Below are 20,719 nucleotides of genomic sequence, written 5' to 3'. Positions count from 1 at the left end.
AGCTCTATTTCCAAGGACAGGAATAGCCTTTGAAGGCTTTTCCATGTGGAGGGCACACACCTGCAAGTGTTAAAAGCAAAGATCTGTTCCTGGAAAGGTTTTGGGTGGTGCAGCATCAAGGCTGCCCAAATGAGTGGGTGAAAAAGGGGCCGTGTAGCACCTGCTGGCTCTTGCCCCATGGCTAATCCAAGCCCATGCCAAGCCCCTGCCCTTTGGATTTTATTGTGCATCTAATTCCTGAACCCATCAGACATGGTGTGCAGTTGCGGCCAGTCACATCCTCATCTTGCTCAGCCAAGTTTCACGTCTGACAGGTTTTTACCCCTTTTACCCCTTACATGTTTTTACCATCAGGAACCTGCATCAGCAGGGACACAAAACATAAACTTACAGGATGGTAAATTCTGGGCTGCAGATTCAGAGTGGAAAGCTTTGGCTTAGCCACACACCTGGTCTGTGGAGCAGAAAATCCCAAACAGTCTGGCAGAGTTACTCCTGTACCCAGACACTCCACGGGCCATTTTCTGCCCCATCAAGCAGCTGGTTGAGCAGGCAGGTTGGGAGCACAGCCACCACCAGAGCTAGGAGAAACTGAGGGGAGACCAACCAAGAGACAAACACAAGTCTGGATTTATGTAAAAAAAAAAAAAATTTATTTTGGAGGAGGATTTGAACATCGACATGCAGGTACAACATGAATAAAAATTATTGCACCGCTATTATGTGGCAATTGTTCAAGTTTCTAAAAACACAGAAATTCCACACTTTCTCTTATCTAGCTAAGTGCTGAGTGACACGGCTTGGCAGAGCCCAGCGCAGGAGGTGCTCTCACAGCCACCTGGATATGGTAATCGAACACAACGTAAACACACACTTCTGTCAAATCTTCTACTAGAAGTACAGAATTATCCTTCACATCCAGTAAGAGAAAACCAGAGAAAGACTTTATCCTCCCCTCTTCGGAAGAAAAACAAAACAACAAAAAAAAAATTACTCCAAATCACACCTTAATGCAAGTGTGGCAAACAAACCCACAGGTCACTCCTACCCCTTCCCCCACAAGCGCTCTTTAGTACAGCAGCAGCCAAAGGCCTCCAACATTCAGACCCAGGAGTGGCCAGGACAACGCTAAAGTCTAATATTTACAATAAATATCATCCATTTCTCTTAGTTCGCAACAGTAAGAGACAAAGGGAGAAATAACACTGAGGCACGGGGCGGGGATGCAGGAGCAGAGAGGAGCTGCAGAGGCTGAACCACGTTAGGCGCCACCATCCCAACACAGGTGAGGAGCAGGAGACACATCCAAGTTGACAGAAGGGAAGAGGGAAACAAAGCAGGAAAGCAGCATATTTGGATGGTGACATGCACGGCTCATTCACCAAACACACACCTCACCTTGGGCCTGCCTGACTCGGGATCACCCACAGAGACCAAGGGAACACATTTGTGCCCCTCAGACACAGCTTTTCCACCTTCCTGGTCCTTCCCAACACATTTTGCAAGCTTTATTTTTGAGAAGGTGTTTAAGGAATTTATAGCAGAGCAAGGAATAAGTCTTGGTGTATCTACCTGGCTTATTATCAAAATTTAAGAGAGAAAGTGTTTTTGCCCAAACCCTTTGCTAAAGTGCGCCATGTAAATTTGACAGCAGGTAGAACAGGGATGATGGGGCACCTGGCACACTGAGGGAAACTGCAGGACTGAGCAAGAGCAGGGGACACAAGGCTTCACTAGAATGCTTTCCTGGCAATGCTGTTTGGCTTTGGCTTCCAAAACCCCAGGGGTTTTTAATTGCACTGACCACTCTCTGTACCGTAGCTACAAAAGAGGCAACGAAACACATACCTCACCTTTTCTTTGACCAACACAGGCAAAAGCAGCAAAAGCTGTGACATAGCAAGGTTTTCCCTCCTCCTTTTATGCCTAGGAAAGGATAATTCTGCAATTCAGCATGGGAAGCAGTGGCTGCAAAGGCAGGGAGTCAGCAGCTTCCAGCTGGTACCGTCACAGGGTCCCACCCTGCCCGTGGGGATGAGCCAGGTTACCCAGCCTGGCTCACACCCCCTGCTCACCTACAAGCACTGGTCATTCTTCTCCTCATGTTTTTTAAACACAGAAGGAAAAGGGGGACCTGCCACCCAGGGAACAGCCAGGACAGACCACGTCCTCACACAACTCCTTAATTTACACAGACACTTCCATCTCGCCAAGGTCAGCTGCTCTCAGGAGATCAGCTCGTCAAGGAGGCTTGTCTTTGTAATTACCACAGACTCAGGATGCCAAATCCACTTTCCACTACTCCTGTCCATGCCATAATATCCTGCGCTGTTTCTCAACAGTTTTTTAGCAGATCAACCCATCAGGGAGAAAACCAGCCAGGCAAGTACCAGATCCTGCCAAGTCTGTTCCTTACTTGCTACTGCTCTAAATCAGCACTGAATGACACTCACCACCAAGAGCACTTGGAGAGGCTGGAGACACCCAGGACCCTGACAAGGCAATGGAAATACTGTGGTTTGTAATTGCAAACCAAGTGTATACGAGCAGCCTATGAATTCCAGGGAAAAGAGCAGAGAGCACAGCAGGCTCTGCTCTCAGTACCACCACAACCAGGTTTATTAAGGTGTTACCTGGGAGCGCTGAGGCTTTGGTTAGTGTAGTAGCAACACCATACATGTTCACACTGACACACAGAGTAAACACTCATTTAAACATGTTAAAAAAAAAAAAAAAAAAAAGCTCAAACCAAACCAAACCTTGGTCCAGAAATGAAATCCAAGCAGCCAAAATCAAGTATATAATGGGGAGAATCAACTGCTACACAGAAAGAAACAGGGTGAGATTCCAGAGATTTTTTTCAAGCTGTGGGTTGTGCCGAAATCAGATTGAAAGAGATGGAGAAAATATATTCCTATATAATAAAGATATTTGCATTCAGGGGAAGCGAATCAAAACTTCAAGTTCAGAGAAAGCCAAGACAGTGAAGGAAGCAGCAGTGTAAGGAAATCAGACCAACAGAGATGGGTTTTAGCCTGGAATACTGTTGCACAGTCATTCTGCCTCTAACAGAGTAAGCCAGTGAGCAGGGAGCGATCCCTCGCGGGTGATCCGCAGGGAGATCCACTCAGGCAAGACTAGGATACAAGCTGAGCACAATCTGGGACAAATGATGGAAGTGTTCATTGAGAGGAACTTTTAACTGGATGAAGAAAGGGCTTACAGTGCTACAGGTATCACCACTCAACACATTTATTGGTGCATTATTACTGGTCTAGTCCTCAGCAGGGAGCACTGTCACCCAGAGTCGGTCACACTTAGAGCAAAGCGATGTCTAAATCTAGGAGCAAACAGTAAGCTTTTAATGCAAAGTGACCTCAGCAGTGGAAATGATCTAGCTATTAAAGCTGAAATCTGAAAATATCATGTGTTTTAAAGTCTGCTTGCAGCTTGACCACAGAACTCGAGGAGTCTGAACTCTTCATAGGTTTGTTTTTAAAACGGGCAGATTCAGAAAACTCAGCAAGTTTCCCAAGCCCCAATTCAGAAATGTTAAGGGACACCTTAAAATCCCTACCTATTTAGACTCACCAAGAGAAGGAGAAGTCTCCAAAGGTCGTTTTTCATTGAGATAACTTTGCCGGACACACTGCAGAATATGCGACTACAAATTTTTCTACTTTAAAACCAACCTACAGGCACCCCTTTCCTGGGGTCACATACTCTGAGGCAGGGCAAGTTATGAATTGAAGCCAGAGAAAGGAAGATAAAACATCACTAAAATTTTAAAAACAGAAGGAAAAGTTGCCATGTGTCCCACACAGATAAGTAAAAACAATCCCCAAAAAAGCCAGCTTATGGATTGGAGATTTCTCTTTCTGACAATTCCATTGAAAAATACTCTTACTTGTTTTAAAGAGAGGACAGGGATCTGTCTCTGTCCAGTCTCTCCAGCCAAGTCCTTTGTCTCCACATCCTCTAAGGACACAGGACTGTGAAGACACATGGTGACAAAGAGGTTTTACTTGCACCAAAGAGGGTGTGTAGTTTCAGAATAACTTGCAGACAAGAGGGTAGGCTCTTATTCTTGTCAAGCGACATCAGATTGTAAAACCGGAGCAAAAACTTGACATTTGTGAATTTCAATGGAATTTCAAAGAGAATGCTGAAAAGCAGAAATTTAAAAACAAGCTGCCTTTTTTGCACACAGAATTTTTGGGATCTCAAATAAATGCAGAATTAGAGGGAAGAGCACATCAGGCCCTAAACTCAGGCAAAATAAAAGGCGTGGAAGGGAAAAATAATTAAACCAAAGTGTTTCTTAAGCCCTGCTTTAAAGATACCCTGTTCTAAAGAGACCTCAAACAGCAAGCACTACTGTGTACAAAAATAGAATAGCAAGGATGAAAAAACACAAAAAACAGTATGAAAAAAACCCTCCCAAAAATAGATGTACACAAGTTCTATTTTATATTAGTGTATATTACAAAATTCAAACATGCAGTCTCTATTTTGAATGTAGAACACTCCAGTCCATGAGTACCAACGATGCTGCTATGTTTTCTTTACAGCATCATCATGTGACAGGGGAAAGTCTTGTATTTTTAACTGATTTCCAACCTCTTTGCTTTTTGCTTGTGCCAGAGTCTCTTCTTTACAGGGCCTCGTGCTGCCATCTGGCAGAGGGGACGCTCTCAGAGCTGCTGGTCCAAGAGCATGAGACAGCTCTTTTGACGGAGTGATTTTGCAGCTGCCTGCCAATGCCTCAGATGCTTTAGCACTGCAAAAAAGTGCCTCCTTTTTGACCACCACAGGACATGTTGCCTCCTTTTTGGCCCCCACAGGACACGATGACTCCCAGGGCTTTGCTGGGTGTAAGGACTCTGCACAGGACCCACTTGTTGTGGTCAGACCATCTGTGCTAGAGGGTTTGGCTTTCTCTTGACATTCTGCTACTTGTGAAATTTCCTGCCTTTTTTGTTTCAAATCTCTCTCCTCTTTAGAGGAGGCACCCGAATCCTTTTTCGTTTCCGTGTCTCCAGACCCAGACATGCTGAGCTTCAAAGGGCCCAGCACGCTCTGGGTCAGGGGCACCAACTGGGACACAGAGATGGCACTGGGGATGAGGAGTGGGGAGGACACGGGTCCTGCTGGGCTGGTTTTGCTGGAGGTTAAAGCACCCTCTGCCTGGGATGAGCTGGGCTGCTGCTTGTCAGGGCTGGGACTTCTTTGGGATGTTTCACTGGCGCTCCCAGGAGACAGAAATGAGGAGCTGTGCTGTTCCACAGGCTGAGGTGTCTCCTTGTGACCCTTCTCGCCGCGGTCTGGGGGGCTCACCGCGACAGGAGTGCTTGTGTTTGCTGGGCACCATGAGGAAAGTGCCAGCAGAGGTTTGGAATCCTGGTTTTTCTGACTGCTTTCTGTTAGCACAGGCTCTTTCAAGTCAAGTTTACCACAGGAGGCCCCAGAAGAATCACCTTCTTCAAGTTCCAGGAGTTTGATAGATGGGCACTGCATATGTTCTGTGAGATCTACTGGTTTTTGAGTACCTGGAGTTCTCCCAAGATCTTTGATTGCTTCAGAACACCTGTCTTTTGGACCAAAACACTCCAAAGTTTTGTTTTCTGGCAATTTATGGTCCTTTGCAGTTGTTTCTGATTTTAGGGATGGCTTTTCTGAATTAGCTAGTTTTTCTGGAGCAGTTCTTGAGGGGAGCTCTGGTGGGGAGGGGTGCACACTGATTTGCAGTGGCTCTGAAACAGGCTTTGCTTGTGGAGTACTTCCCTTCTGCAAATCTTCTGTACCTTTTGGATCCTCAGGTAGAAAGGCATCATCTTCAATACTATCCTTGCTTTCCAATTTAGATGAAAACTTATTATCCTCATTAAAAGAATCCGAGCCTTGGTCTCCGCTGCCACGGGGCTTGTCCACCCTCCTCCCATCCTGACTATCTTCCGAACCATCATCTGTTTCATCCTCAGAAGAATCTACTTCCCTGATGGCCTCCTGCTTCTGCAGGGACTCCCTCCTCTCCACCCTGTCCTGCCGGATGGCGCCCAGTTTCCGCGAGCCCGGTTTCTGCAGCATCCCCTTTTCCGCCAGCCCCAGTTTGCCGCCCGTCGTCTCGTTGGCAGATTCCTGCAGGCTCTGCAGGCTGGGATCCCGCTGCAACATCTCCTTCTTGAACTCAGAGTGGGAGATATCCAAGCTATGCTTCCGTGAGGAGCCCAGCTTCTTCTCAGAGGAGGACAGAGAGGCAGCCAGCTTCTCGGCCGACTGCACTCTCTTCAGCAAAGGAGACCGAGGGGGCTCGGCGCTTTTGGGGCGAGAAATTTGTCTCACCAGTGGTGGAGAGGAGTGTAGTTTTACTGGGAAAGACTGGATGATACTAGAGCTGCCAATTGAGTGTCCTGGCAAAGGAGATGGGGAGCGCTGCGGCGACGTGGACTGAGGGGTTGGGGATGGAGTGTGAGCCAGCGGGGACAGAGGGATGTTTCCTGCAGATTTACGCCTTGGAGATCTGTACTGCCTCTGGAGCTTTGGCGCTAGGCCGTGCAGGGAGCTGGGTCGGATGTGTCCAGAGCTGGCTGGAGAATTGGGAACACTGGAACTGGGAGAGCTGCTCTGAGAAGAATTGCCACCAACTTAAAAGAAAAAAAAAAGAACAAAGAAAAAATACTAAGAAGATTAATACATATTTGGCCATTAAAACAAGTTATTGAATATAAGACACAATGCCATGTTACTCCAAAGCACAGCAGTGATATTGAAGGCAACATTGCCAGGCTTCTGATGGAAATTCACATCATTAGCACCCAACACCAGAGCACAGTAAGAAACACTAAGCTATGAGAACACTTTTTTGGAAAAAACTCCCTTTGATCAGACAAACCACGTGTTTCATTGCTATTCTCTGGATGCAAATCTCTTTATTCCAGCAGCTGATTCAATTTTCAAATATGACTTTGCCACACTGTTTTGATTTCTTTTCTCTGAACACAGAAAATGTGTCAAACTGCTACGAAGAGATTGCGACTTATAACACACATTTTCATCAAAGTGGAAGGATGCTGTAGTACAGCAAATGCATTCTTAAAAGGATGTATGGATTTTCATTTTTAAATGAATCAATGAACAAGAACACATCCATCCTTAAGGTAATCGACATCACCGCTGTCATTTGCTTCACAGAGAGACCTGCTACCTGCTGCTGTGTATTTTATTTCCAAAATTAATCAATCAGCAAAAGTCTCCTCCAGCATTTTCTTTTCTTGTTTGACTGGATTTTTTGGCTTAGTTTTGTTTTGTTTCATGTCTCTTTTTTTTTTTTACCTGAGTGTACAGACTCTGGAGTGGATCTGTAGCTCTGGGTTGGTGACCGAGGAGACAGGTTGTGAGTTGGAGAGCCAGGCACACTTTCTCCAGATGACAGAGACCGGTTCAGGGACGATAAACTCCGGCTGGTGTGAAGCAGCGATGCTTGTTTAGTGATCTTCCTCAACAGAGAACTCTTCTTCTTACTGGGGAAGAGCATTCAAAAGGTGTTTACAAGCCCAAATGATTTATTTATCTTTACTAGCATATTTCAGTCAATTTTGTGTCACAGTAAAAGAGAAAAAAAAGGAAGAAAGGAAGAACTAATGGACATATCTGCTGATATATATTATCTGCAAATGGATTTGACAAGATCTCTCCAAGGATCTTTTACATTATTTTGGTTACCCTTTAATTTTAACAGAGAAACATCAAAACAAACCTTTCCTGACCATCCTTTGTTTTGCTCTTCTTGTTCCTACGAGCCATCTTGGATTTGTAGCTGGCTTTTCGAGCTGGACCAACTTTGATGGATGTGTTCTCAAATGGTGTGGTGGAGATGGACACTTTATTTCCACTCTGTCAGACACAAGACAAAGAGACATTGCTTAAAACATGGTTATTTGAAGCAGATCTGCAGGCAAAGCAGGTAGGCTGCTAGTTTATTGCTGCCTGCCATTTTGTAATCCTTTGTCAAACTCCATTTTTCCCCTCAGCATTTCCACCTATCATTTATTAAGGAATTGCCGAGAGAGAGCCCTCGTTAGTCAGGCTTTCACAAATGATTAGCTCAGACCCCAGCTGGTAGGTAAAGCTTCCCAGAGCAGGCAGAACACAGCATCTGACCTCTCCCATTGAGATCCCAAATGACTCAATTTAATACTTGTAATACTTGGAAACTTGAACAAAGTGATATTCTGTCACCAATCCTATTCCCAATGCTCTGACTGATGGCAGATGTGAGCATATCAGGCATCTATCATGATGAATCTGCAACACAGAGCATGGCTTGTCTCACTCGTTAAAAAAAATAATAATACTGAGTGCTCCTCTATTTGCAATCCCAAAGATGTCTGTCTCTTGGAACAGTCCAGAACTTTGGGGTGTTTTTTCTGTGAACAGATTCTGCTCAGAGAGGAATCAAAGACAAGCAATTTAACTGGATAATTTCAACACCAACCAGTACAAAGCTGCTCTTAAATACCACCAGGTGCTGTGTGCACACTTGTATTCCAGACAATGCCAAAATTACACACATTTTAAACAAGCTGCTCATGTTTTCCAAACTGTAACAGTGCTGAGCCCTTACCTTCAGAATCAGCTCCACCACCTCGGTGTGCACCAGCCCGTGCACGGGCTCGCCGTTGACGTGGGTGATCAGGTCCCCTTCACGCAGCCCCGCCTCGTTGGCCGGACCCCCTTCCTCCACGTGCTGCCAACAACAAGGGGTGACTGCCCTGAGAAGGGGAATGTGCAGGGCCCCTGGCCCAGATGGGACTCAAAGCCCATCCATGTCACATCCTGCCACAGCCAGCCCCAGCTGCTTCTGAGATGGGGGAAAGAAATCACCCCTGGCACGGCTGAGCACAAAACCCTGCGCTGTTCCGCCCCTCCCCAGCATCCCACCAGCCTTATCCTGATCCAAGGCAGCCAGGATGGTTAAGCTGATCAAGAGACCAGCTCTTCCCAAAGCAAAAGGCTTAACACGTGTCCAAAAATTTTACAGCACTCAGGAATGTTACCCAGATGCTCTTGATTTCCAGACAAACATTCAGTCTCTTTCAATTTGCCATCTCAAATCCAGCATCCTTCCATGTACATGTTGGAACCAAAGGTGGCCAACAGACTTTTAAGGAAGACTCTGCCATGTGTTTAGGGTGCCTAATTGCATCTCATCCCAAACAGAGTTTCTTTTTCTACTTTCCATCCTTTATTAACCTATCCAATGCTAGACTTTTCCCCTGTGAACACACTGCCTTTCCCCTGTCCCTGGAATGTAAGCCTCCTTCACCATAAGGAGACAGATGTGCAGGGGAATGCACATCTCTCCCTCTAGCCAGAAAAGATTCCAAATGAGTATCTTGGTAAATTCAGCATTGTTAAAGAAAAGCAAGGGAGGGCCAAGGCAAAAAATGAGTTTCAGATTATTTCTGTCAGAATAAGTATTAAATAAGGACCAAAGGGTGTGAAGTCCATATTACCTAATGAACACAGAAGTGCAAGGGAAAAAATGAATCACCTTTACCCTGACTGCAATGTCCCTACCTACACAATCCTAACAACACTGCTTCAGGGAATGGATCACTCCTAGAAGTCATCTACACTGACACAAAAGGAACACAGAGATCAAGTACCAGCAGCAGTGGGAAGGAAGCGATACAGACATGGAAACCAGACCTTTTAGTACAGCTCACAACTAAGCCAAGAGCTAAATCCCATGGCAATCAGCATAGCAGCAGTGATGCTTTAAGGCTTGTAATCAATTCCAAGCGACTGCTTGGAAAACCCCAGCAGACTGAACTGATCAGAAGCAGGTTATAATCACTAACACAAGCCTGAATAAATTAGCTATAATGGGCCTTCATGCAACAACCCCAATAAAGAGAAAGAGGGTATGTACACAGAAACATGCTTTAAGGATGTGCTGCAGGTGAAGGAAGGTGGATTCACATAACCAGGGAGAAAAGAAGGAAAGAAAGGTTGCTGTGGTCCTGTGATGGGCTTGAAAACTATTGGAAAACCCAAAGAGCTATTATTTAATTAGTTATTTAGTTATTTATCTAGGGTTCCTCCCACCAAAAAGACAACTTTGGGTGTGACTAAGGAGAGAGAAAACAAGGTGGCAAAACAAAATCTCTAAAGCTAAACCCCACACCCCTGGCTAGATGCATCTGTGGCCCGAGGGTCCTGTGTGCAGAAAAGCAGAGACCTACCCAGACCATGTGATGCACAGTGTAGATATCACTGTCACCCATGTAGACGCGAATGGCGCGCAGAGTGAAACCGTATTTCTTTCCAGCCCGATGGATGATGATTGGTGGTTTCAGGTTTGCGATAGCAGGAGAAAAGTCGCGGCTGGGTGAGGAGTCCCTCGAAGATGGGTTGGAGGACAGAGAATGAGGTGACATTGGACTGGCCAATGGAGAACACGTGTGGTGATCTACAGTGATGACATAAAGGTGGGCAAAAATTAGGAAAACAGGCCTCCGAAAGAGAGAAAATTCTTGTAAGAGAACAGCTACGAAACCGTATCTGCTACTGGTCTTAAGGCTGGTGGCCTTAACCAGAGCTGGGTCTGTCTGCAGCTTCAACTAATTCATGCTTTGTAATACAAACAGCAGACTTTCCAAAAAAGGCACATTTGGAGGTGCACATTTAGTGCACTGCTCACACAGAATTATGGTTGGGTCACAGTGCTCTCTACTTCTCTTTCCAGGATTTACAATGAGCATTTGCTCTAGGCACAATCCTGCAACCCCATTTCCAGGTTATCATGTATTATCCTCCTCCAGAAAATCAGATGTCTCTAGATCTTGGTGCACGTTACACACTGGTGCTGAGATAAATCTAAATCAGTTAGTATTAGCACAAAAGGAATGAGTAGGTAAACAGACAACAACCACATCTAGGCAATTTTGGTAGTGTTTGAAATTCACAGGGGCAAAAATATCTAAAATATTAGCTACTGCAGGGACTTTGCTACTGAATGGCAACTTCACAAGTCACTTTTGAGTGAGTTTCCCAAATGAAAAGCCATGGGCTGGGCTGTCAGATAAACTACCTGACTCTGCTTGCTGGTGGAACAACATCCACTTTTTAAAGTAAAAACCAAATACAGAACTCTCATTTTAAAGTGAAGCTGGTCAACATCAGTAAAATAAACCCAAAGAGCAGGAATACTAAATGCAGTTGTAGAAGGTAATCTCTAATCCATTAAGAAACACCTGCTGAATCACCCAGCACATATTTACCTGGCAGATGAGAGCAGCTCTGGAGAAACCTTTGCTGGGTGATTAAATACACATTTTAGAGGCTTTCATGAGGGAGTTTGTAGTTCAAAAAGCAACCGATGCCCAAAGCACAAGAAATGTGATGTGCATCACCACGAGGCTGCCAAGAGCAGGTGCATTTCTGCCTCCAGCTCACTGCTGGGAGGAACAGGTGGGCATTGCTCATGGCCCAGCTGCATTCCCTGCTCCCATCTAGGCAGGAACAGGCACAGCCCTGGAAATACAGCATGGTCTGGTCCTCTGGAAAGGGACAAAAACCCTGTGGAGAGAAACTCCTTCTGATGAACCAGTCTGTCACAGCTCAGAATGGCTGAGCTGCTCTCTAGGAGTTGTCACCTGGCACTGGGAATTGTAAATGTCTGGTTTTCCTTGTAGACATAGCTGGGCCAAGAAGGTGAACAGTTTAGCATTGACTTAAGTTACTTACACTGTTCAGTTCTTGAGCACTCAATCTCAACCAAGTTATCTGGAGTTTCTGAAACTTCCCTGTGCATAAATGCACCAGACGCATTTTATTCCCAAAACAGCGCTGTAGTTAGCATGTGACCCCAAAAAACAGCACCTTGAGATTTAAAATCACTTTGTGTTTCTATACTTCCTTGCTGCACCATTGTCTAGAGACCAGCTAGGAGTCAATTTAAACAAAACCAGGGGAGGAACAGGGCCCAGCTGCCATTTGCAGAAGCTGCAGTCAGACCACACGCACAGCGCTGCTGTCTGTGGCACAGCAGTGCTCATCAACCTGCGAGCAGGAAATATTAAACCCACTGTAAAAGTTAGCTCTCTCCCCTCCTGCCAGCCAAGGCTTTATTCCAGGAGAGTGAAGGGGGAGGATCAGTCTGCAGACCTTTTGTTTAGTGCTTGCAGATTCTGACAATGCCTCACTCAAGGCATTTCTTACCTGAGGGAATCAGGAGAGACAAGGCAGTAGCAGATGCTGATTTAATCACTTTATTGACAGGTCTCGAGGTGCGTTTCTCCCCTGATTCCCCAGAGAGCAACCTGTGCCGTGCCCGCCGCACTGCCAAATCGCTGATGGCTTTTGGAGTGGTAAAGTCTGGGCCTTCATTGCTATTACTGCGAGCTCGTGGATCAGAGAAATCTGCAGTGCTCCCAGCTACAGTTTAAATTAAAACAGATTAGAACCACAGGGAATTCCTAACAGTCTATTCCCCTACAGGCAAAATACATTAAATCAAAGTCATGTTTACATGAAGTCCAAGAGTAAATTTTCCTAAGAAGAAACCCCAGGGCTTGAATTTTTATTTACAGAAATGGTGTTATTCCGAACACAGAAAATCAGCAGCTTCTGTTCTGTGAAAAAGCTGGCTAATGAAATCACATTGCTCAGTGGCAGTTCCATGAATCCTAAAGCTGTGGTGCACTTCTGCACACCATTTCAATGGGATCGTTCACAGATGAAAACAGGTTTATAGAAAGTGCTGCATTTTTACAACCAGCAAGAACTGTCAATCTTTAAGTTAAAACTGCCTGTAATAGAAGAGCCAGGTTCTGCTGGAGTTGCACATAAAAAATCCACTTTAAGAGAATACTAAGTCAGGGGAAGTAAAAATGTGGATTGCAAAGACAACCTCAATTTGCCCCCTTCTGTGCACCGTTGCAATTTAGTCTTGAATTACTTAACCTGCTACAAATATATATAAAATGCAAAGTAATCTTGAAGATCAGACTGGGCATGTAACAGCAGCAGATGCTGGGGGTTGGGGGTCCTGTACTCAAGGCTGGTGCCCCAGTCCCCCATGTGATACCTTAAAGGGGCACTGTGAAAATACAGTAATTAGAATTTACAAGGTGCTTAGAAATGAAAGTGGTGAGCATCACAGCAACTCCACAAGGGAAATTAATCATTCTGTCTTCAAAAGCAAATTTTAAGCAGCATGCAATAAATAAAGCCTAAGGGCCACATTTTGAACAATGAGGACAGAACAAAACATTGATCATCGTTATTTAAGTGGGCAGCACTGCTCTGCATACTAAGTGAAGCAGGAAGTATCATGAAAATAAAAATTCGAAGCACTATTCCCATAGACCTCAGGACCAGATGCTTATTCAACATTTAAGAGGCACAGGGTTTCCAATCAGGCTCCCAGACAATGAGGAACCTGGATTTGGAGGCTGCATGGGAAAAGGTGCCACATAAATTAGAGGAGCAGTCTGAGACACTGACAGGAATTAAATTCCTTTCAAGCCTCTGACTTGGGACACTCAAGCACTGGTATCCCTGGACTCCATGCACTAGATCAAAGACTGCACTAATGCATTGAGCTCAGGGGAGCAAGCTGCCCAGGAGAACTTCAGTTTTGCCAATCTCACATTGCAGATAGTCAAATTAGAAATGGAAGTGTTCTTGCCATTTTTAACAGCATCTTTCCAGGCTCTTAGCATGAAATTGAGCCCAAGGTTTCACTTATGGTACCTATGCCAAGCAAGTATGAGGCAGCTTCCTTCCTTTATCCTTGCAATTCATGTTTAGATGATGGCAGCACCAGGCTCCTTCAGGGAGCATGGGCAATGAAGGGGAATGGGACAATTTGGAAGGAATTTCACAGACTGGATTGCAGAAGAGGAGCGATAAGATGTAGGAATCTTTGGCTTTACTCTGGAGGCAAATTTCTTCTAGGGCATTTCCACCTTCTGCTACCAGTCCCCCATCACATCTGCCCAGTGCCGTCCACCTTGTCCATTCTTGCTGCCATTCTGACTACTTCCTCAGTACCCTTTCTCAATGCATCACAACTGCTTTGCCTGCTTGCTCCCAGTTTGTCCTAGCAACTTGTTCCTTATTTTCTTACCCAGTTAGTCCTTGTTATTCAACCCTACAATCTAGTCCTTCCCCGAATTATGCCTTCTTTCTCAAATATTCTTTTGCCAACCTTCATTTCAACTTCCCCTCTTTCTTCCATTGTTCCAAACTTCCTTTTTTGCCTCCTCCTTACTACTTTGCAGCAGTTCCCAGCTCTGGCCTCCTCTGTTCTCAGAACAGGCAGCTTCACCCCCTTGTCCTCTCAATGCCCCGAAAGGGGCAGGAGCTGGGAACACTCCAGCACCCAGAGCGCAGCCCTGCACTGCAGCAGCCCAGGGCACCACCACAGAAAGGTTCAGAGCTGGGGAAAAGCCCCAGGACAGTCAAAGTTGCTGAGAAATCAAACACTGACTTCTAAGAGCCACTCTACTAAATTTAGGCTGCACAACAACTGGATGAATTTCAGCATATTTGGCTGTTAAAAAAAGTAGCATGTCCCTGACACAAGCCCCACTTCTCCAGCATATTTCAAGTCTCTCCAAACTCTTGGGATGAGCAAAACACCAGGAGGCAGGGATCTGTTGGTATGGCTGACACCCACGTTCTCCAGCTCCAACTCAGCAGTGATCTGTTCTGATTAATGCTTAAATTAATGCTGTCTCAGGTGGGCACCCAGTGGTTGTAAGTAGGCACAGATCATAGGAATCTCAAGCACGAGAAGACCTAAAATCAATTTGAAGTGACAGCACTGAAATCTAAGATGCAATTTTGAGGCGATGAAACCACTGGTGTTATTTCAAAGGCAAGCACATCCACAAAACTACACTAAAGTATCTACATAGCATGAGGCACTCACATTCCCTGAAACCCAGAGCCGGCTTTACAGAGTTCATCTCCGCAAGGTAACACAACCTTGGAGAGCAGGATGCCCCACACCAAGCACGTACCTGTCAGTGCCGAGGCGCTGCCGGCGGCCGTGGAGGGGGTGGTGGCTCCAGCATCCCCTTCCAGCTGCAGCTCGTGCTCCACCGGCTGCTCTGGGATGGGCAGGGGCAGCCCCTCGCGCGCCTGCACCGTGGACGGGAGCATCCCCTCGGACTGGGGCCGTTTGAGCGCGGCGCCCTCGTCCTCGGCGGAGATGGCGAAGCGCGGCATGTCCAGGAGCCCCGAGCAGCGGCGCCGCACCGTCAGCGGCGGGCTGGAGTCGCTCTCCGTGTGCGAGGACTCGGACATGGACAGGCGCTTGCGCAGGCTGCGGGCAGAACCAGACAGGGCCCCGGGTGAGCCAGGCCGTGACCAGCTTGGAAGGGTGAAAACAGGACATAGACCCAACACCACACGTACAAAACCAATGTAAGGTGAAGTTTGGTGGCCAAGCTACAGCACTGGGAGTTAAAACAACAAAGGCTTGGGGCATCGCCTGAGTTTAGATTTCCAACTTCTAGGAAAGGAAGGGATAAACCCAAAGGAAAATACAGTACAATGAATGTGGATGCCATGGGACAGAGAGAGAGAAACAGCGATCGTTTCTCACAGGGGCTTGTGAGAAGTTTTAGGAAAGATGTGATAACTTGTTGACTATAAACAATTTGCAAGTGGTGTTTTTCTACGTTATTTTTCTGTTCCTCTCAAGGACAGTGAGTGAGAAAGATGTTTCTGTTAGTTAGGCAATAGAATAGAATCTATCGTACCACTCTATAAAAACCATGTGGTTCTTTTGAGTAAAGTTTTCTTTGCCTTTTCTACAGTCCTGCCTCTCGCCTGTTCCTGCCCCGACCTCAGTGCAAGAGTGACATCTGAACATGGTATTCAATATTATTTTTTTAAAAAATCACACTTGCAAAATGCAAATCATCTTCCATGTTCCTTTTGGAATATGTTGCTTTTTTCTTTCGAAGTTGTTATAAATTAGAAGCCAGGAAGCCCTAATGCAAAATGAAGTACACCTCATAACTGAGTGCAATCTGTAAAACATTTTAAAGGGAGTCATATAGACTACGTCAGAGCCACATTTTATGCTCCTTGTAATGCCAAACATTAGTGTAAATGTTTTACAGGGGTTGCACAAAATGAGAGACATCCCTCTTATAAAGTAAGTTTTCAGTAATGCCAGAAACATGGCAGGTATCCAAATTGTGGGTATTCATATATTTTACTGACATTTTTTATTAGAGCACAAGATTTTTCGGGCATATTCTGAACTTTTGAAACTTTGAACTTTCCTAATGATTTCTCTGCTTTGTAACAAAAGGTCAAAGTCTGGCAACACCAGAATTTGCATTAATTAAAAAAAAACCTGATGTGGGTACAAGTCTGACGTAACATACAAAATCTGCCCTTAAGGTTAGAATACCTTCAAATTCATTAAAAGTATTTGCTACAGAATTAGATGTTAGTACTTAACTAGATACATTTAAGGACTGTAGAGGCTCTACACATTCACTTTTAGCTATCCAATCCAGTCTTCTCTTGCAGAAATACAACACAAGAAGCTCTCCTCACTAAACACTGGTCATAGAAACTTTTGGCTGGCCTTTCTTAGCTGCTGTGAGAGAACAGAAGACTCAGTTGCAGAGCACTCACATTTCAGGAGAGCCAATGACCCAGCTGCGGTCGCGGCTCTTCAGGCCCCCCAGGCTGTCCAGCCGATCGTCCTTCTCCTCGCTCAGGCTCCGCTTGGTCGGTGGTGGAGTCTTCCTCTCCTCGTGGATGGAAAGTCGTTCCATGCTGCTGTACACCTGTGGGCAGCAAAAGATCCTTCTCAGCAGGGAAAACCAACCCAGGGACCTTTTCTGAGCAAGGGGAAAAATCTCCTCTTGAAATTCCCCCCTGAAAGCCTGAACTTGGTAATGTTTTTTGACCAAGTAACAGTGCAGGTGTGCTCAAAGTGTGCCAAGGAGGAAAGGAAAAGGCCCAGCCTCAGAAACACTAAAATGCTTTTCTACAACAGCACCCAATTACTCTCCTTTGCAAACACAACAGTAAAATGGACAAATTTCATGAAATTACTTTGATTTTTGGTTTTAACAATTCTCAAATCCAAGGGGAGCTATTGCTAAAGACAGCAGCACAACTCCTGAAGGCTGGCATCTGGATCTTGAAATCTTACTACACAAATTCACTTCAGTGATAGGCATCATGCTCATGACCCCATTTCATTATCAGTCTATCAGCATTGCCCCAAGCTTATTTCAGAACAAAAAAGTCCTGCCCTCCTCAAGGAATCTACTATAATGCTGACAGCTTAATGAAAGTGCCTTTCTTGGTTTTACAGCTGTCTTTAAATAATTAAATGATTAAGCAAAAAAATCCATCCTTTTAAAACTACACTTGACTGTGGACCTAATTTACATAAGAAGAGATTAATGAAAATAATGTTATTAAAAATTCAGAGCATCAACAAGATAACTATTAATAAATCATATGGCTGAATTGTCAGACAAGAATTTCAAAATATAATGAGCCTTTTATGCCTCCCACATTACAAATGCTGTATAATTTTCCAGGTCTTAAAATAAATTCATTAAAAGTGAACTTTCTCTTTTTGTGGCAAAAACATTGAACCCTAAAGAAAAGCTTCAGTCTAACAAATGAGTAATACTCACGGTGAGAAAAGGCAGAGAAAAGAAACTCTTACGTACTCATGAGAACTTTTTCAAAACACCAACTAATCCTCAGGTCCAATTTTAAACATACTTTTAGTGATGCAAATCAGGAGCAACTCCATTAAATTAAGAGTAACTGTTATTTAAACCACTGTAGCCTGGTTGAGGACAAAGAACAAACTGGTCCTTAAAATCTGACTTCAGCAGTGGAAAACTGGAGGAACTGTTGTGAAAAACCAAAATACCTTTCAGAGCTCCTAAGTAAAATTCCTTCTTCCTTCTCACTAAGACGGAAATGCAATTCATGAAGTGGCTGCCTCCTCAAAACAGCATTTTTTCTCCCTTCTGCCCCTCCCAAACATATTATATTTTATCAGGAAGACCAATGTAGTCCCTTCCTTTTAGTTATGTATTTGAAAACACCCGAGATTTTATGTTTTGTAGAACTCAGGTAATTCTCATTGCTTTCCTCTGGACTCCATTTTTTCAAGAACATTGCCCAGTACAGACCAAAATGCTCCAGCTATGGCCTTCCTACTGGTAAGACCAGTATGGAAAATTATTGCTTCCAGAATCTGGCACATCTAACTTGTGAAGGACTATGTGCTGAGACCCTTCTCTTTGAAATTGTCACCTTGCCTTTTGCTCCTCAGGCTGTATTTGAGACAGTGAGTGATGTAAACTTCACTGATGTTCTTACCCCTTCGATTTTAGACCTTTTTCCAAATGTCAGAATTTATTTTCTTCCCAAAATCATCTTGTCACCTATGGAAGGTCCTTTCAGAAGGACACTGCTCAAAGCAAGTTTTGGATACTCCCTAAGCCAGCATCCAGATCACTGGTGAAAACATCAGACTGCATCAGATGCAGAAGAGAACTACACAATGCCCTGCATATTAGTGAAACATTAAGAAATAGAAAATGTCATTCTCCAATTATTCTGGTACTCACCTTCTAACAGGCGACAAACCACCACAGAATAAACAACTCATGCAGTGTTTCCTTTTCTCAGTGAATACTACCCACCATGAGATCCCACAGAGCATCCACATGATTAAAATCTGCCCCATACAAAGCAAAGAAATGGTGTTCCTCTCTAGATTGTTTTCTCTCAACAGGTTAGCATGTCCCTACCTTGCTGAACCTGGGTGAACACGAGGAAAACTGCCGAATTTCCACATGATCATCATCATTAGTGTCCTCCTCTTCTTCTGAATCCAGGTGCTGGTACCGTTCTGAACGGGCTGGGAACGAGACATGGCACTTCCATCAGTGGGGGAGTGCTGGCAACTCACACCTCAAGCATTGCTGCTGGTCTGCTTAAAGAACTTGGAATGTTTATACACCATGCAGGGTATTTCCCTTAATACTGAAACATACCCAGCCGGTTTTTGCTCATCCCGTGCAATTGCCAGTGAAGAATATCTCCTTGGCACTGAATTTATCTTATCCTGTCAGCTGTATTCCATTCTGGAAGCAGCTGATACTCAAAAGGTGCCTAATCCTGCAGACCTTTCATGGTAGGGATATTTCTCCCCTACAGCAAACAATAACGTGGAAGGAAACATGGAAACAATTCACTGTCCAACTTCCCAATAAACAGCTTTTTGATTATACAAAGTCTATCCTGCATACATACATACAAGCCTACTTGAAAAAATAAAAATATTTACCCAAAAGAAAATCTCTTCCCTCTTGCAACTAGGAAAAGGATTAGATTTTGTGAAAGAAAATGGGCAAGCAGCCAATATGCAAAGCTATTTTTAATGCAAAAACTTCTTCCAAAGAGATTTTGTGCTTTGAGATTTGCAGCACTGGATTTCTAAGCCAGCCACACTGGATTTTGTGGGGTGGGCACTAATAAGTTTGGCTACAGAAAGCTGATAACTACACTGAGCCAAATTTGCTGCACCACATCAGCCAGAAAGCTACTTTTATACATTCTAACATTTTCTGCATTAGGGTTTATGGCAGCAACACTACTCCTATCAGTGTCTATGTGAGATATTTCCTGATGTGAGAATTCCAGCCTTTATAAAGGAGTCTCACCAAGGTCACCCTGACACCGAGTGTGCCAGGGCACCTGGGGAGTCTCCCATGGTTCTGGCTTGACAGACCCAGTGGTTTTGCTTTCATACACCAGGATCAGCTCCTGGCTGCTGCACTGGGCCTCTGCCAGTCACTGACCCAACTCAGTGACCAAAGTTTCCCCATCCTGTAAGTGCAGTCAGTGGTGAGGACAGCCCACCACATCAGCTTCTCCATGCATGTTGCACCAGTACAACCCCAATACATGCAGAAACCCCACCTCTGCCCCCTCTGCACACCTTGACTCCAGGTGCTCTCTGCAGCAACCACACAGAGATTTCCCAGTCCACCTCTCTCTCCCAATCCTACCTCTCCAAACAAGCCCCAGCCTAAAAGCCCTTTCCCCAAACTGGAAGAGCACTAAATGGAATCACTGCTTGTGCAGTGTGAGAGCCAAGGGGCTGGAGGCAGCTGCTCTCTCCCTCCTTTCACTCTCAGCAAAGCACAGGAGCAGAGCAAAAATGTGCTCCACACAGATTCAACCAGGCCAAGATGGGAGAGATTCCATTGATGAAGGGCAGAAATTTCCAATTCTCAGAGAACTGAAACAGCCAATATCCCATTCTGCAGCTAGAGAGGGGGACAGACCTCACCCTGACCAAGTCCCTTCCACCTGCTCAGCTCCCCAAGTCAAATGAGAAAAGTTAGGGAGCAGAGGCTCTGGGAACAGAGATCTCTCCATCCCTCCTGTGATGCTCCTCCCCTCTCTCCCAAGAGCATTGACTCTGTCTGGTGCTTATCTTGAAATACCAGGAACCTTACACAGCACTGATACCATGGCAGTTCCCAGACATTTATACACACCAGACAGACACTTCATATCTCATTAGAGCTAGTAATATTAAAATAAAACTATACACTTGCAGCAAAAATAATTCAAATTACTTCAAATCTCTTAAGAATTTTCCCCACATACTTGTCTTCAAGGTCTAGGGTTT

General features: G+C 44.9%; 1 protein-coding gene across 1 annotated transcript in view; it reads right to left on the bottom strand.

The window, feature by feature from the left end:
* Nucleotides 1-630: 630 nt before the first annotated feature.
* Nucleotides 631-20,719, bottom strand: part of MAST2 (microtubule associated serine/threonine kinase 2) — a 187,152-nt gene continuing 167,063 nt past the window's right edge. The window contains exons 22-30 of the mRNA XM_059477731.1: nt 18,828-18,937; nt 16,672-16,826; nt 15,036-15,340; nt 12,226-12,441; nt 10,248-10,474; nt 8,624-8,746; nt 7,757-7,893; nt 7,333-7,520; nt 631-6,644 (exon numbers count right to left, since the gene is read on the bottom strand). Of these exons, the coding sequence (XP_059333714.1) occupies nt 4,555-6,644; nt 7,333-7,520; nt 7,757-7,893; nt 8,624-8,746; nt 10,248-10,474; nt 12,226-12,441; nt 15,036-15,340; nt 16,672-16,826; nt 18,828-18,937 (3,551 nt within the window). The 3' untranslated portion in view covers nt 631-4,554. The remainder of the gene's footprint in view (nt 6,645-7,332; nt 7,521-7,756; nt 7,894-8,623; nt 8,747-10,247; nt 10,475-12,225; nt 12,442-15,035; nt 15,341-16,671; nt 16,827-18,827; nt 18,938-20,719) is intronic.

Source organism: Ammospiza nelsoni, chromosome 9, assembly GCF_027579445.1.
Source record: "Ammospiza nelsoni isolate bAmmNel1 chromosome 9, bAmmNel1.pri, whole genome shotgun sequence".
Taxonomy (NCBI): Eukaryota; Metazoa; Chordata; class Aves; order Passeriformes; family Passerellidae; genus Ammospiza; species Ammospiza nelsoni.
This window is presented reverse-complemented; position numbering and strand designations above follow the sequence as displayed.